Raw genomic sequence first — 18,744 nt, 5'->3', positions numbered from 1 at the left:
CTCACAAATAGTAAGTCTTTAATAAGTGTTAGCTGAACTACATTTATCCCTTCCATACCTCCAAGGGTTAGAGACAGAGAGCCCCCACAATCTGGAAAATCCACACAAAATTTCTTGGCCCTCCCTTAGTACCACAGAAGTCTGAATTATTATGGTATTATTACAAGATTAAATATGTTGATATTATATAATACTATACACATATTTTATGCATTTCTGAGTTTCTGAACTTTTTCCATGTTGTCTGCTGGCCTTCACATGCCATCTGTGGCTTCTGCAAAACTCCCAAAAAATTCACATTTAGTCTCTTATGCCAACTCGTGATATATGGAAACCGTGATGGGGAAAGTCATGATGTGGCAGGGATTAACTGTAGACTCTTAGAATCCTAAAATCTCAAAGGTAGAAGGGACCTTAAAGACTACTTGCTCAAACTCACTCCTTAAAAATGAAGAGCAAGATCTGGAGAGAAATGAAGTGACCAGTTCGATATCACACATTATTTAGTAGCACATTTCTAGACTAAAGCTTTTATTTCCTGACTGTCCTCTCCATGAAGCACATGGGTCAGAAAGCTCATAGTGGAATAGATTTGCTGGGCGTTTCAAACCTATGAAGTCCATCCACATACCACCCTCTCCTCCTAGACTACTGTCTTCCACAGGTTTAACGTTACCCTTTTCCACAACATCCATCTAGAAGAGGAGCTGATGTAGAGACCTCCAATGTGTAGACAGCTCTCCCTCGCTCTAAAAAAAATCCTCCAAACACTATCAGAACTTACAGTCAAGGGCTTAGGTGGGGAGGGGAAAAACAAACACCCAAAGTGAAAGATCAGCTTGTCCTGGCTCCTAACTCTCTGATAACATAATCTGCTTCAACAGTTACAAATCTCCTTCTTCCATTCCCCCCCCCTCAACCTCCCACCTCAATACCAAGGCCTCCCTGCTCAAAATGGTTCCTCTACAGGTTTTCCAGATGGGACAGGGTCAGGCTGTCCCAGAGATGACACAGTTTAGGAACATCAGGGAATCTGTTCTCTCTTTCTCTCCCCTGAGGGTAGAGCACTTGTAAAACAGGGCTGGGAGGGGCCAGGCTGTCCTACAAACCCAGTTCATGGGGCCAAGTTCAGTGGGAAATATGAGGTCTTCAAAGCCTCAGCTGAAGAAACTTGTCTTCTACTCCCTTGCTTCAGAACTGGGGCGCCTGAAATTACTACTTCATCCCCAAATTTAAAACCTCTTTTTGGTGAAGCTCTCTACCTAAAAACAATTACCACTGGCATATACACATATATGTACATGTGTACATATATATAAAGGCATATGTATGTACGTCTGTGAGTCCCTTGAAGATCTGCCAAGAAGTTTATATTACTATGACCCTAACAACAATGTTGTGGGGTAGGCACTATTATTAGCCCCATTTTACAAGGGGAAAACTGAGGCTCATGATGTTAGACGACTTCCCCAAGTCATATCACTAAAGTCTGAGAAGGAATACAAACCCAAGTCTTCCTGACTTGAATCCAGCATTCAATTCACTGTGACACACTGCCTATTAACTACAATCTGCCTTAACTCTATACCAGTCCCAAAATAATAAAAATATTAACATTTTACAGAGACTGCACTTTACTGTTGACGAAACTAGCGTACAGAGAAGGAGGTGGGTAATTGGATCTATCTGGTCCTTGAGCTCACTAGCCCACTTAGCCAAAATAACTATCACCTCACCAAATTTCACAGGTTCCTGTTAATTAGTAAGGCTGGACTAAACCCATCTTAATTTTGTTTCCAACTCTGGAAATCTTTCTTTTTTTCTTTTTTATTTTTTTAGGCAATTGGGGTTAAGTGACTTGCCCAGGGTCACACAGCTAGTACGTGTCATGTGTTTGGTCTGAGGCCGGATTTGAACTCAGGTCCTCCTGACTTCAGGGCCAGTGCTCTATCCACTGTGCCACCTGGCTGCCCCAATCTTTCCTTTTTTTAGACGAAACAGCTTTTTTCTTACACCCATAGGTTGCTAGGTACATATGTAGGAACAAAGAAGCAGCCAATTTATGCGGGAAAATGTTTCCAAAGTTGGCAGGATCAGAGATGCCTTGAAAAGAAAATACCTACAATTGCTTGTTCTACAATGCCACTCCAGTCCCCAAATCCTGAGGAATAAATTGCACAACGTATGGCTAGAATGCTTCTTCAGAAGCTCTAGAAGCAGCCAAATAACCTATTTACATCATGATCGTTTGCCAACGAGACTGGATATAACTAATAAGCTCTTCCACAGGGTAATCTGCCATACTGCAGTTCATAGGTATGAGTATCTAACATTAAACTTTAACACAAATTTATTCATGTATATCAATCAAGAATCATTTACCCAGGGGGCAGCTAGGTGGTGAAGTGGATATAGCAGCGGCCCTGAAGTCAGGAGGATCTGAGTTCAAATCCGGCCTCAGACCAAACACTTGACACTTTTACTAGCTGTATGACCCTGGGCAAGTCACTTAACCACAAACGCCCCCCCCCCAAAAAAAAGAATCATTTATTCAAATCCTACAATATGGTGGGCATTATGTTAAGTGTTAGGGAAACAAAGACAGAAGTGAAATCATACCTACCTTCAAGGAACTTGCATTCTTACCAGATACAAAAAGTACAAAGGAAATACATACAAAATGATTACAAGCCAGTTTGGGGATAGAGGGCACCAGAAGTTGAAGGCTCATGTAGAAGGTGGCAGTTAAGCCGAGTCTTGAGAGGAACCAGGGATTCCCAGAGGCAGAGGTTTAGAAGCAGAGCATTCAGTCAAGGAACAGAAATCAGGCCAGTTTGGCTGGATCACTGAGTGGGTAGGTGGGGGTAATGTGTAAAACGATGTAAAGTAGGAAGAAGCTAAGTAATGAAGACCTTTAAATGTCATATAAAGGCATTTGTATTTAATTCTAGATATGAAGCCTTGGGTAGAAGGCATCATGGCCAAGCTTTGAAGAGGATGGATTGAAGTGGAGAGAGAATTGAGAAAAGGAGATCAAATAAGAGAATATATAAAAGTCAAGATGAGGGACAAGGACCTGTACTAGGAAGATGACCTGTGGGGAGAAAAACAAGAACGGATATGAGATATTGTTTTTAAAAAAAACAAAATGGAAAGATTCAGTGGATAACTGACTTTTCTCAAACAAACTCCTTGAGAAAGCCATCATATCTGTGACACTACTTCCTTCCCTCTTATTCTCATGGAAATTCTCTATAAATATCACTTCCAATTTTATCATCCAGCTGAAACTATTCTTTCCAAAGTTACCAATGACCTTTTTTTTCAAGTTTTAAACCTTTTTAGACGCATATTTAAAAAAATGTGTGCGTTCCAATAACTAAAATCATTTAAACAAACAAAAAAAAAGGCACTGATTAACTGCATTTTACAGCTTGTTAGGACCTTGGTACAGCTTTGCATTTTACTGTTAACTAGATTTACTGTAGTCCCACTCAGGTTCTTCTTTTCACCAACATGCAATCTCTTTTATAAAAAAAAAAAATTTTTTTTTAATGCCACCAGGACCTAAACTAGCCAGGACAGGCAGATGGAAAGAGGCAACTGGCTCAGCCTTCATTCAATTTCATGTCAGTAGTTCTTTACTCTTTGATGTTGAAAGGGGCAGCAGAGTCATTTAAACTTTATCCAACCTCTTTGTATCTTACAAAGTTAAACAGCTAAAAGAAGCAAAATTAAGAAGGCAATGCTTGTGGAATGTACAGTGCATATTGGCAGGGCAGATTTCATTACAATTCACCTGCCTGCTTCTCCTGTTCAATTGTTTCTTTTGAAGGCAGTGGGTTTTTCTCTTGTGTTTTAGTCTTCTTCAATTTAGACTTATCGAATTTCTGAATCTCAGCCATATCTGGTTTGTCAGACAGTTTTGCAGATTAAGCAGTGATGGGCAGGGCACACCAGTAAGTCAGATCTCCGAGGTGGCAGCTCTGAACTGTCAAAACCTCCTACAAAGGTTTAAACCCTTTTTTTCGGCGGGGGGGCCACAAGGCAATTGGGGTTAGTGTTATATGTCTAAGGCCAGATTTGAATTCGGGTCCTTCTGACTCCAGGGCCAGTGCTCTATCCATTGTACCACCTAGCTACCTCAATGATCTCTTAATCACCAAATTTAATGGCCTCTTCTCAATTGTAGATCTTTCTGTAGCCTTTGAAACTAGTAACCATACACCCTCTTCTTTCTGGGTTATCAGGATGCCACTCTATCCTGGTTCTCCTATGAGTCTGACCTTTTCTCAGTCTCCCTTACTGGATCTTTATCCATGGCACACCCCTACAATGTGGGTTTTCCCCAGGTCCCTATTGTGGGTCCTCATCTCTTTTCTTCTCTCTCCACACTTTTGGACATGCTACACTTCAGACACCTACAAGACATCCACTCCAAAATATCCAGTAGATAGTCTGTGATGTGGGAATAAAACTTAGGAAAGAGAATGAAAAGGTATATAGATCTCAGAGTCATCTGAGGAGAAATAATTAAACCTGTGAGAAGTGATGAGGCCACAAAGTGAGAGAGAGGCAGGGAAAACAGAAAGAGAGCCCATAACAGAGACACTCTTCCATTTTATTTTTCAGTTGCTTGATTTTTGTTTCTCCATTTAAGAGAGGTTGCTAAGGTAATACCAAAAAAAAAAAAAAAAAAAGACAAAGGAGGAAAAAGAAGAGGGACATTGAAACATTTTTAAAAGTGCACAGAGAACAGAAGGATGCAGAGATAAGCTGGATAATCTAAATATGTATTGAAATTATTATTATATACTTTTAAAAAAAGCAAACAGTATGGAATAAAAATTCACAGTTCTACATGTAATTCTCTTTGTATATGAAATGGTCATGGTGAAGGAATGTTTGTTAAGTTCAGATAAAACAATTTAAAAAAGGTAAATATTGAAAAGCCCAGAATCTTTCACAGTTCAGAGGGTAATGATCAAGATGGCGGAGTGTTTCTAACTATCCCAATCCTATCCTTTGATCTCATAAGATCCTAGCATTTTGAGCTACAAGAGATCTTTAGAGATCACGTAATCTAAACCTCTCATTTTACAAATTAGGAAACTGAGGCCAGGGAAGGAGAAGTGATTTACCTAAAAAAGTAGTAAACAGAATAGCTGGGATTTGAAATGAGTCCAAACCAAATGAATGCTGTTTCCACAATCACGACTGGCTTCTATTCCTCAGTAAAACCACAGAGCTTAATTGTACTAGCATATCTCGCTTTCTTGCTCTTTGCTTTATTGTGCTTCACAGATATCACGTTTCTTACAAATTGAAGGTTTGTGGCAACCCTTCATGGAGTAAGTCTATTGCCATCTTTTTTCCAACAGCATGTGCTCACATCATTCTTTGTGTCACATCTTGGTAATTCTCACAATATTTCAAACTTTTTCACTATTATTATTTCTGTTCTGGTGATCTTTGATGTTCCTATCATCATTGCTTTGGGGAGCTACGACCTGTACCCATAAAAGCCAACTTAATCAGTAAATGTTGTGTGTGTTCTGTCTGACTGCTCCACCAACTGGCCTCTTCCATCTCTCTCCCTCTCCTCAGGCCTCTCTGTTCCCAGAGACACAACAAATTTGAAATCAGGCCAATTAATAACCCCACGATGGCCTCTAAGTGTTCAAGTGAAAGGAACAGTCAATCAATGGGGCAAACTTCGCTGTTGTCTTATTTTAAGAAATTGCCACAGCCACCCCAATCTTCAGCATCCACCACCCTGAGCAGTCAGCAGCCATCAGCATTGAGGCAAGACCCTCCATCAACAAAAAGATTACAACTAGCTAAAGGCTCAGATGACAGCATTTTTTAGCAATGAAATATTATTAAAGTATGGTATGCACATTTTTTTAGACATAAAACTATTGCACACTTAATACACTACAGTATAGTGTAAATATCACTTTTATATGCACTGGGAAACCAAAATATTTGTATGACTTGCTTTATTACACATTTCGCTTTATTGCAGTGGTCTGAAACTGAACCTGCAATATCTCTGATGTAATGCCTGTGCTCATCTCATTTGGCACCTATCTACTCACTGGTATAGATTATATTCTCATTGATATGAGCTTCTCTCTCAGGCAAGGTGACTTATGCAAGACAGGCACTCACAAAATCCCAGTGTTGCAAAGGACCTTACAGTAAGTAGCTATAGCCCAACCTGTGCCTAAAACATGATTATCAGTATTTGCTGATTGGCCATTCTGTTAAACTTCCAAGAAGGAGATCATGTGTCCTAATGTTAAGCCTGAATTAATGTTTCCTTTCAATCACCTGCCACACTTCCTGACAACAATAAAATTTTGTCACAATTTTCTTCATTTCCTACACTGCTTTCTTGCCTCCCACACAGTTACTGACACAAATAAATTCAGAGGAGACAGTGGTAAGCTTTGGTCTATTCTAGTTCACTCTTTTACTTTTGAAGAACCATTCCAGGGCTGCTGGTGGAGCAGGGGATAGAACACCAGCCCTGAAGTCAAGAGGATCCGAGTTCAAATGTGACCTCAGATATTTACTAGCTGTGTGACCCTAGGCAAGTCACTTAATCCCAATTACCTAAAAACAAACAAAAAAGCCACATTCCCCCCTCCTCCTAAGATCTGTCCCCATTTAAGTCCCATCTCTCCTTAGTCAAACTGTTTCCAATGTTCAAGGAGCAACCCCAGAAAATCCCTTTGCTGTCTCTCTCTAGCCCTAAACAATGATTTGAACACAACTCTAGTGGACCATATAAATATTTTAGGGTTTATTAGAGCATCTTCACAGCATCAGGTATAATCACAAAAAATGATCATTAGATGGACATCCCCAGAGACAACCAGGGGCGAGGAGGGAAGGGGAACAATCCGCTCGTTCTCTTTCATCCCCCTAGCACTCTCCCCAGGTTAGCCTTTTCAACTCCTAGAAAAAGTCAAGAGCCAAGGAACAGCCTCCATTAAACAAAGGTTGCTTTTTTTTTTTTATTACAGAGGAAGAAAACTCCACTATGTGACCTGGCCCCAATATTCCCTCTTTTCTTCCCTTTTTAGCCATGAGTGGTTCTAGGGACTCCTTTTCTTCATCCACGTGCCTGGCACAGAGTCTCTTTTCCATCCCAGTTCGACATGAAACAACATCCCAGCAATTGGCCAGGTTGCTGGGAGACCAAAAATTGATCACAGGGTGTCAGTGCTCCTCGCTGAACAGTCTCAATTATTTAGGAGATTTGGGTTCAACTCCAGAAACAAGTTCTCGAGTTGTGGTGCTACGTGCTCGGCATCACAAAAGCCTTTTGGAGCAGCTCCCCACCCTATGATCATGCAACTGAGCCCAAGAGAGAAAACTGAAGGTCAGACATGGAAAGAGCAAAGGCAGAGAGACCAAACCATTTTAATGGATTTAGGACAGACTTAGGGAAAGCCTTCCTAACCGAAAAAAGAGGTTTCTAAGGGAATCTGTCATCTTAAGAAGGGCAGTAAACACCTATGTTGGCAATAATACACACACATACAAAGAAATGTCTCTAAAGATCCTCCCTGACCCTTTCTGGGATGATGAAACTGTGGCTGACCTGAAGCAGAGGCCAGCCCTGGTCAGACAAATTGAAATCTCAAAGCAGTTTAGGAGGCTGGGCCTCAAACTAAAAGCGATGCCACACTCCGAAGAAATGTCAGCAGGACACACACATTAGAGCCAAGGGTCTGACAAACTCAGATTCCTTTTTACCAGAGGGATAATGAACCAAAGAATTTGTTTTCCAGGCTCCTTAACTACAACATAAATCCTGTACTAACTTGAGTACATTCCCTCTCTCACTGCCCTCCTCCCTAAATCAATAATTCTCAAACTTTTTTTTTGGTCAATGGGCATCCTCAATGCCCCCCTCCCCCCCACCCCGGCTCCTGACTGCCACTGGAAACACTCGGCAGGCACATGAGAAGAATGACATTAGTAGAAATTAGCAGCCAATGAAGAGATATGAAACACTGAACAGCATCAGCAAAGTAATTCATTTATAAACATGACAAGCCAAGGGCAAAACCCAACTCATTCAAGGTTTCCATGAGTGGAATGAACAAGCAATACTACTCTAAATACTAATAAAATGGGATAAATTGGAAGAGGATTACTATGGTAATGGGAGGAGGAGAAAGAAGAGGAGGAGGGTCATTGAAACATTTTTTTAAAATGCACAAAGAACAGAAGGAAGCTGGAAGATTCTTGCAGACTCATCAGCAGCCCTTCGTCTACACTTTGAAACCTGTTGCTCTAAGTTGAAAAATGAGGGGGTTGTAGTTGTAACAACCAATCACAGCCTTGAAGAACACATGATGAAACATATTATCATTATAGAGGTGGGACCTATGGATAGGAATGCTATATACACTGCCAGATGTGGTTGATGGAGTGCTGGGTTTTACTTAATTTTTTTCCTATTATGTTCCATGGGAGGAGAGGAAATAAAAGGGTAAATACTTATGATAAAAATGTTTTAAAAGGAATGTTTAAAATTGTCTCTCCATGTAACTGAGGGAAAAATAAAATACAGTTATCTCTTCTACATCGCAACTTTCCCATCCTGGTTTCAATATATCGAGGGTCAGCATAAGAAATTAAATGGGAAGTTTTGCAGAAACCACAAATGACACACAAAGACCAGAAGACGACAGGAAAAAGTTTAGAAATTCAGAAATGCATAAAATATGTGTATATAATATCAAAATATTTTATCTTTTAATACCATAATAATAAATAAATAAATGAAGGAAGGGCCAATAATAAAGAATTCTTCTCTGGTTCCAAAGGGTGGACCAAAAAGTTTTACGCAAATTTTCCAGATTGTGTGGGTGCTTCGCCACTTACTCCCACAACGTGGTAAGAAAATTGTTTTTGTTTTTTAAAACAATCTATTTTTCTAAAAGACTTATGATATAAAAAGGGCAATGATTTTTTTTAAATGATAGGGTTGTACCAAGTAATCTTTAAAGTTTATTCCTTCCTCTATAATTTTATATCTATAGTGCTAAACAAGGAACTTTAAGAGTTCTATCTATCTTATACAGGGATATATATTGACTCCCCAGAGGAATATAAACTCCTTGTGGGCAGGGACTGTTTAATTCTTGTTATGTTATCTCCAGCAATTACCATACTGCCTGGTACACAGTTAAGTACTTAATCAATTCTTACTGAACTGCTTGGAGTAGTTGAACACGACACTCCTTCCATTTGTCCCCCTTTTCTCCTTCTACATATACATGAGAAAGAGAATAACCCAGCTTCGAACCCTTCCCAAAGGCTAGGCTTCAAACTGAAAGGGAAGCTGACCAGACTAACAGAGTAAGGGGGGGGGGGGGGAGAAAGAAACAATTCTGTTCAACCTAAGTATTCTAGAGGAAGGGGACCTGATTTTTTTTTAAAAAACATGTTTTATTGGGGCACCTAGGTGGTACAGTAGATAAAGCACCAGTTCTGGATTCAGGAGGACCTGAGTCTAAATCCTGCCTCAGACACATAACACTCATTAGCTGTGTGACCCTGGGCGAGTCACTTAACCCCACTGTCTAGCCAAAAAAAAAAAAAATGTTTTATTGATGTCTTTGGTCTTTAAGTCTTGTTCATTTCTAAGGGAAAAATAAGACTTTCCCTCTTCATATTAAACCCTCCCTTGTGACAAAGACAACTCTCATTCAGTGACTGCTTTTGATAGACAATGTATGTAATATTCTGCCCTAACAGTCCTTCCCTCTCTCAGATGGAGATACACTTTATTATCTGTTCTTCAGGACCTTCCTGCACTGGGTTTTGAAAATTACTTCAACAAAAAGGAAGCTGATTTTTTCATTTATGTATTATAATCACTGTGAATACTGTTCCCTTATTTCTGTTTATTTCACTGCATCGGTTCATACAAATCTCAAGTTTCTCTAAAATCCTCATCTATGTCATTTCTCGCCAGACAATCATCATAGGTTTTTGGGCTGTTGGTTTTTTCCCCCAACCATTACCAAAAGAGGACTGATGGGGAGTGGGGGTGGGGGAATGGGCAGCACATGACAATAGAACCTACTGGCCCAGTTCCCTAAGGAAAACAGGTGAACAGGGGGAATATCAGAGAAGAAAGGTATTTCTGTCACTGGCGGAGCAATCATATCAGTACAACTAGGGACACACTGACCACCAGCCCACTACCTCCTCCAAAGTCCCCACATACACCGGCTTTCTCTCAGCTCAGTAAGGCCTAGAAAACCTTAAGGAAGAAAGGACTAATGATTTTGAGATAGAGAGGACACTAATCCCCATCCAGAACAATGTAATCCCCATCCAGATCAATGTGTTACCTGAACAATGAACATGCTGAAATTCAGGGCTCCTTGGAAAGCCACCGACCAATTTCAGCTAATTACCCATAGCTCAAAGCTACAAGACAAACTCCAAAAGAGGTTCAATTCCTAGATCTCAATGAAGTAAACTTCTGACTCTTAGTTCTTCTCTACCTGGACATGCTCTGGTTGAACCTTGAAGCTTATCAGCACTTGGATAGAAGAGGTTTTCTCTTGGACTTTGTTCTCAGCCCCATAATCTCTGAATAAGACACTTCCAACCCAAGACCTACATCAAACCCAAGAACTTCCTATCCAATGCCATAAGCTTTTCATAGAGAACCAAAGAGCAACCAGTGACAACAACCCATTATAGTTGGGTCAAGACACAACCCAAAGGTGTAATCTCATCAATAAAGAGAGGGGCAAAACACACACACACAGATATATATAGATATATATATCTATATATATAGATATATATATCTATATATATATAGATATAGATATATATTAGGGGGAAGCTTAAAAAAAAAAAGGTTGCTTACCATTTCATCCAAAGCATAGCGCAGAAGTCCATGTTCATAGAGGATGAAGAATCTCCGCTGCCATTTCTAGAAAGAGGATGGACAGTGGGTGATTAGGAAGGTTCTGAGCTTGGAGCCTTGGGCCTTCAGATTAGACTACCCAACATTAGGCAGAGAAATCAAACGGAAGCTCACTTTGTCCTATGAACCAATGATGAGGGATTCCCTGGCTAAGCAAACCCCAAAGACGGATCTTTCCTTTGCTGATCACAGTGTAATTCTGAGATGTAATCATCAACTGTCTCTACTCTCTCCATACAGGGACACCAGTCATTCAATTCAACAAATTTTAACTATCTACTATGTGCAAGGTGCTGTATGAACATAGAGATTAGACAAAAAGAGACATAGAGAAAGACAAAAATGACATGATTCCTGCTCTCAAGAGCTCACTTTCTACTAAGGAGATATCAAATACAAGTTAAATAGAGAAAAGAAAGTTCCTAGCAACTGGGGGGATTAGGAAAGAATGAATTTTGAAAGAAGGGTTCCATTCCAGGAAAGGGAAAAATCTTGTCATACATGGAATTATCAAATTCTTGGATGGGACATAAAGTTTGTAAAGGAGATTATTATGAAATGAGTAGTAAGAAACAGTCAGAAAAAAGAAGTAAGGAAGCAGAGGGTAGAGCACCTCAAATGCCAGACTGAGGAGATACTATTTTATCACAGAGGCAATAGGTAGCCACTGAGACTTTTGAGCAGTGAATTAAGTGACTTGGTCAGCTACGTGTTTGAGGAAAATTACTTTAGCAGCTGAAGGAAGGATGGATTGGAGAGGAGACATTAGAGGTATTGCCTCCAACTGGCATTTGATACCTTCCACTATCTGGTTTCTTACTATTTTTCCAGCCTTATTTCATGATAATCCCCCTCAAAAAAGTTATGCCTGCTCCATGAATTTGATAACTTCATTTTTTTACTCCAAGTATTCCTACAAGCTTTTTTCCCTTTCCTGGAATGCACTACTTCCCCAGTTCCATTTCCAGATTGGACGAGAGAGAGGACACTGGAGGCAAGGAGATAAATTGCTATTTTAGTAGTCCAGGAAAAAGTTGAAAATGGCCTGAATTGAGGTGGTAACTATGTAAGTGGAAAAAGGGGGAGAGATAGAAGAGATGCTGTAGAAGGAGAATTAAATAAGACTTGGTAACTGGATAGGTGGGGTGAGGGATAGGGAGGGTCAGTTTAGACTCTAATGTGAGACTCACCCAGTGTCACAAACCTGGATAACTGGAAGAAAGAACTCCTCAACAGAAATGGGGGAGTCTGTACCAGTGTAAATTCCAGCCTGGTCTGCCAAGGATTACTTTTTCACCAAGTAGAAGGCAGAGAGAATACTAGCACTTATCAGCCACAGCTGGAATTATGACATATGGAGGGGGGGAAGACCTCTCTTTCTCCATCATGTTTTCCATAAAAGACGTCTTGCTGAGGGGCAGCTAGGTGGTGCAGTGGATAGAGCACTGGCCCTGAAGTCAGGAGGACCTGAGTTCAAATCCAGCCTCAGACCAGACATCTGACACTTACTAGCTATGTGACCCTGGGCAAGTCACTTAACCTCAATTGCCTAAAAAATAAAAAAATTTTAAAAAAGAAGTCTGGCCTTTCCAAGGAGCCTAAATCTCTCATCTGACTTTCTCATGGGGCAACTACAAAGATGCCAGGTAACTGAGAACCACTCTAGAGATACTCTAGAAGTTATAATGCTAATAACCTGAGAAATATCTGAGAAGGGAATTTCCATCAAAATTAAGGTCCCATGGGAGATCTCAAGCAGGGAACAGGAGCAGAGGACCAGAGCTGGGGCAGGGAGATTAGAGAGAAGAGAAAGGAAGAATATGGCATTCACTGAAGCTGGAATGACCAAACTATCAAAGAGTAAACCAAAACAGTGGTATTCCTCTGCCTAAAGGATCCAAGGGTGACTTATCAATGGAGTTCTGGCCCCAAAGAAAGAATCTTCTCTACCTCCACCAATCCTGGACAGACAACAAGGTCAAATGTTACAAGCTACAAAATTAAGAGGCACTTGGGTAAAAGGTTAATTCAAGTCAACAAGCATTTATTATGCCTGGGCACCAGCCACTGTACTAGGCACTAAAGATACTAAAAAATAAAGCAGTCTTTCCTTTTAGAGGGCTTACATTCTCCACAGCTAAGAGCCTGACATTTAAATGTGACCCTGAACATGCCTTTTCCCCTCTCTGGGCCTCAGTTTTCTCTTCTGTAAAATGAAAGAGTGGGTCTAGATGACTTCCAAAGTCCTTTCCAGCTCTAACATTCTATAGCTATGACAAGCCCAGTCACAGGCAGGCTGGTTTTTTAAAAAACAAAACAAAAAACAAAAAACACCAACTATACAGCATAGGCTCCCACCCTCATGCACATGTTGGGAAACAGCTGGATATCAGAACCTCATAATCTTCAAGTTCCAGGCCACTGGGTCACATTATAGATGAATCAGTGCTTCAGGACCATCTTCAGAGAAAGAGGGTCAGAAAAATTCTTCTTGGCCCTGGGACATTTCTCAAAACACAGAAACATGTTGTAGCACAAATTCTGGAGTCATCCTTAGGAGGTAGAGGTTTTATAGATGAAAGTCCTAGGAAACTTGATTATATTAACTTTGTTACCTCCCCTCATTTCTAATGGTCCTTGTCGAAAGAGGATATAATTTCTAGAAATTTTCAAAACTTGAAAGGACATTCAGGATCCCAAGGGCTAGAAGATACCACTGAAAAGACAGACTAAAATTCAGGACTGGAAGGGTAGGTCATAGGAAGTGAACAGAAAGGGCCAGGAAGGACAGCCCAGGAGGAAGGCTAGGGGACTGCAACCACTCTTAAGGGTAAATAGGCAGTGCCAAAGGAGGCAAAAACACATGAAAACAAAAGGTTTGTGTGATGCTGTCAGCTCCAAAAAGGCTTCCTGACAAAAGAACAAACCACTGGCTGGGAACCACGTTTTCTTAGTTCCTCCTCTGCTATTTTTCCTTGTCATGCTTGACTATGCTTAGAGCACCCATGACATTATGAAAAGACCACTCTGATGTCATGACATCAACAAGCAGCACATGAGGGAGGCAAATGTTGATGGACCTGTTTCTAAAATCTCAGGGAATTAATTTGTTTTTAAGTGGAAGGTCTGGAAGAAGATTAGGGTTTGATTTGCTAAAAACTTTCACAATCACAAATACAAAGAACACACTTTCATAATTTCTTTCTTTTCTCCAGGGCAGATTAGTCCAGAAGACAAGTAGATGATTACCCATTGGGCCCTTTTCTTAAGGGTCCTATACTAAAAGAAGCCCTTTCTATGAAGTCTTAAGCCCTATAATGGGGTATTTCACCTACCCAGATTTCTTCCTTACTCTGCTCTTATTCACAAACTTCAAAATCCTCCCTTGCTTTTCTAGTCTAACAAGCTAAGGTTAAGGAGCCATTTCCCAAGAATGGGCTTTAATACGCAAAGGAAAAGAAGCACAATTTTTTCCTTACCCGAGACCTGTGCACAGGATTATCGAAATCAGTCCCTTCTGGAGCAAGAAGCAGCCAGCCACCGTAAATGGGTTTTGCCTAGAGGAAAAAAAACAGGAAGGTCAGAGGCAGCCTCAGACTAAACAGATGCTTTAAGGCCAGGGTCAATAAACAGGCACTCACTGGAAGAGAAGTCATTTCTGCTTAGCAAACTCCAAGAACCTTAAGTCCCTAACTCCAAGATAGTATCTCAAGAGCTAGAGGAAGTTTCAGAAGTTCAGTGGGGGGTAGTTCATAGCTTGTAGGGTTGAGCTTTACCCCCTCTGCAAGGGAAGTCAGTCAACAAGCACTTATTCAATCAATCTATCCACCAATAAAGATTAATTGAGTACTTACTATGGTGCTAGGCACTATGCTAATTGCTGGAGACACAAAGAAAGGCAAAAACATGGCCCTCCACCCCCAAGGAGCTCACATTCTAATGGATGAGACAACATGCAAATAACTAGTACACACAAGATATTTACATAGTAGACAGAAGTTAATCTCAAAAGAAAGGCACTAGCAGTCGGGGAGGACCAGGAACATAGCTCCTGCAGATGGTGAAATTTGAGCTCAATCTTGGAGGAAACCAGGGAAACCAGGAGGTGGAAGCGATGAGGTAGAGCATTTCAGACAAGGAGGACAGCCAATGCCCAAAAGCATGGAGTCAAGAGACAGAGAGTTACGTTCGAGGAACAGGAAGAACAGTATCATTAGATCATAGAGTACTCCAAAGGGAGTAAAGAAGACCGGAAAGGTAGGAAGGAAATTGTGGCAGAGGCTGGAACATGGATGAAGACAGGACCCTGCAGGCAACCAATACAAATGATGAAGATTTGCAGGACCCAATCACCACATAAAGAACTCAATTTCCTCCATGAGTCTCTGACCGGACAGCGCATCAAAGAGGCCAGCATCCTATAAATAATCCAAGCAAAAATCTCTCCCACCCATGGCAACAGGCCTTCAAGTGCTCACGTAGACAAGGTTGGGAAGACATTTCTCAGTATACAAAAGTCAACACGCTCGAAGACTTGAGCTAACAACCTCCCTCCCCCAACCCTTTTCTTTTTTATTTCATACACACCAAGTAAAAAGAACCCAGGCCCAACGTTTTCAGTGAATAAGAAAGAACCAAAAATAGTAAAGACAGCTAACTTTGAAGGGCAATAATAAAACTATAACACAAATAGAAATAGGATTGAGGGTCAAAGAATATGGGTTCAAATCTTTTCTCAGTCACATTCACTCCTTTGACCTTGACCTCGGGCAAATCACTTCAGCAATTCAGGGCTTCAACAGCCTCTTTTTTAAAATGAGAAAGTGGGTAAATTTTAAAGTGGGCAAAGCATTTTACAGAAATTATTACATTTGATCCTCACAACAATCCCTTGAGATAAATGCTATTATTATCCCCTTTTTATAAAAGAGCACATTAATTCTGAGAAATAACATATAATGCCTAGGTTCATACAGGTGATAAGCATCAAAGATACAGTTACTAGTAGAACCCAAGTCTTCCTCACTCTGAGTCCAGAATTCCAAGCATGAGGTTTCACTGTGTGGGAGAAACACTGGACTCCCAGTTTCTAGGGGTAGGGATGGAAGAGAGGGCTATAGAGAAGGGGGAAAAAAGATTGAAAACAAAAACCTCTTTAGGTAAAGCAGAAAAGTGAGAGGGGTTAGAACTATGAGCTCTACTAGGTAGGCCCAGGAAGCTTTTGCTAAAAGGGCCAGGAAATCAGATCACTTCAGATTGAGAAAATAGAACGGAGCCACCAGGCAGAGTGTTTACTAAGCAAACAGAAATCTGACAGCCCCACTCAGAGCCAGGGGTTGTGGGGAAGGGAAAGAGAGAGTGGGTGGGGAGAAAAGATTGAGAAGCAACAAATTAACTCCCAATACAGAACCCTGACCTTCCACCTTGCAATTCTGTGGTCAGACAAGACCCAGATTCAGGGGCAGAAGGTGATCTGGGAACTGGCTACACCACATCCTCCCTTCGACCAAAATAGATTAGCGGTATATGAGGTATTGGTACCTACTTCACCTACAGAAGTCCAGTCATAGCTTCCTGTAACTTCCATTCTGTCATTCATTCAAGTATTTTCCTAGCATAGAAGATTCCACTCCTAGAAAATCCCACAGCACTTCAACCAAGTATCTTTAGAGGTAGGTAAGGGCAGTTAAGTGGTACAGTGGATAGAGTGCCAGGCCTGGAGTCAAGAAGAGTCCTCTTCCTGAGTTCAAATCTGGCTTCAGACACTTACTAGCTGTGTGACCCTGGCCAAGTCTCTTAACCCTTTTTGCCTCAGTTTCCTCATCTGTAAAATGAGCTGAAGAAGGAAATGGCAAACCACTCCAGTATCTTTGCCAAGAAACCCCCAAATTGGGTCACAAAGAGTCAGACACAATTGAAAAAAAGACTGAACAACTTACAGGTAGGTAGAATTGTGATGAATAAATGACCTGGGGAAGGTTGAGTGGATGAGTCTGGAAAAAGCTGATGGCAAGGAGACAAGGAAAAGAGGACTGCCCAACAGTTTCATCATCATTCCCTTTTCCATCCACCAAGTATTTATTTGACGCCTATCAGGGGTGTTGACAATCAACTAACTTCCAAATCTGATTCTCTTTTTACTTTGTCACACAGCCTCCCCTCCCCAACAAATCTGACAAAAATGAACATTTTCGTGTAAAAGGACATAAAAAGAGGATCACACATGAAATCATCAGTTTCTATTACCTAACTGAGGGGCTTTTTAAAAGCATATACGAAATTTTAACACTGGAATAACACCACCTTTCTTATCTATGTGCCATTTGGAGCTTTTGTCTGATCTTCATATCTCTCTCTCTCTCTCTCTTTCGTATCTCAATTATTACACCCTTTAGTCTTCCAACATAACCAATAAGTAGTCAAACAAAAAAAAAAAATTTTTTTAATTCTACACTGGTCAGCTAGGTGGCTCAGTGGACAGAGCTCTGGCCCTTAAAACAGGAGGACCTGGGTTTAAATCCAGCTTCAGATACTTACTAGCTGTGTGACCCTGGGCAAGTCACTTAACCTGCTTGCCTTAGTTTCCTCATCTGTAAAATGAGCCAGAAAAGGAAATATCAAATCACTCCAGTATCTCTGCCAAGAAAACCACAAATGAGGACGTGGAGAGTCAGACACAACTGAAACGACTCAACAACATGTCTGAAAACATACGTTGCGTTCTGCAATTACAGTCCATCCACTTCTCTGCCATAAGGTGGGAAGCACAACTAATCATTAGTCTTCTAGAGTCATGACTGATCAAAAAGCTTAAGTCTTTCAAAGTTGTTTTCCAAAATGTTCCAGCCATTAATATTTCATTACCTTTAGATACCATAGTGTTTTCAGCCTTTCGTTCATTGTTGGACACTCTTTTTACTTCCATTTCTTAGCTACAACAGAAAAGAGTGGCTGGAAATTTGTTTATCCATATGGGTCTTCCTCAGGCCACAGTTTGTTGTTCCCTAGTCTAGGTTTCTAAAGTATAGAACAGAACCTTGATGGTCTTATTGGTACGGCACTACATGCAATGCTGGATTTTGGTATATTCTTATTTTTATTATAATAATGCAACTATGAGCAATTTTTCTCTCTCCGATCATTTAAATCTTCCTTCATTTCAGTAAAGATTATTTTGTATTTGTATCCATATAATTCTTACATGTTTCTCAGAAGGTGGACTTCTAAATATTTTTATATATGCTGTAGTTGCTTTGAATGGAATTTTTTTTCTACCTCTTCCTGATGAATTTTGATGGCCATGTAGAGAAGGCCTGATGATTTCTGTAGGTTTGTTTTATGTTCTGTAGTTTGCTAAGGTTATTTATTGCTCCAATTATTTTTTATTGAATCTCTAGGGCAAATCATCATGTCATCTGCAAAAAGTGATAATTTTGTTTCCTCTTGTCCTATGCTTATTCTCACAATTTCTTTTGCCTTGGCTTTTTTGCTATAGCTACCACTACTAACCTATGTTAACAGGGGTGACAATGAACATTTTTGTTTTTATCTCTGATAAAACTGGAAAGATCTTGTTTTTTTTCCACTAGAGATAATGCTAACTTCTCAGTTTTAGATATTATTTATCATATTAAACATTCTTATGCTTTTCAGTGTTTTTAAAATAAGTAGATACCATATTTTGTCATGTTCCTCTATATTTATAGATGTTTTGATATCAATATGATCTAATATGTTTCTCATTTTCCTAATATTAAACCAACCTTGCA

At 40.3% G+C, this 18,744-nt stretch overlaps 1 protein-coding gene across 1 annotated transcript in view; it reads right to left on the bottom strand.

Moving 5' to 3' along the window:
• Positions 1-14,631, bottom strand: part of MPRIP (myosin phosphatase Rho interacting protein) — a 186,045-nt gene extending 171,414 nt beyond the window's left edge. The window contains exons 1-3 of the mRNA XM_027874439.1: positions 14,617-14,631; positions 14,455-14,532; positions 10,916-10,981 (exon numbers count right to left, since the gene is read on the bottom strand). Of these exons, the coding sequence (XP_027730240.1) occupies positions 10,916-10,981; positions 14,455-14,532; positions 14,617-14,631 (159 nt within the window). The remainder of the gene's footprint in view (positions 1-10,915; positions 10,982-14,454; positions 14,533-14,616) is intronic.
• Between the last annotated feature and the right edge of the window lie 4,113 nt (positions 14,632-18,744).

The sequence above is a fragment of the Vombatus ursinus genome, unplaced genomic scaffold, assembly GCF_900497805.2.
Source record: "Vombatus ursinus unplaced genomic scaffold, bare-nosed wombat genome assembly UNPS02014807.1, whole genome shotgun sequence".
Taxonomy (NCBI): domain Eukaryota; kingdom Metazoa; phylum Chordata; class Mammalia; order Diprotodontia; family Vombatidae; genus Vombatus; species Vombatus ursinus.
The sequence above is the reverse complement of the archived record's forward strand: the minus strand, read 5'-3'. Positions and strand labels throughout refer to the sequence as shown.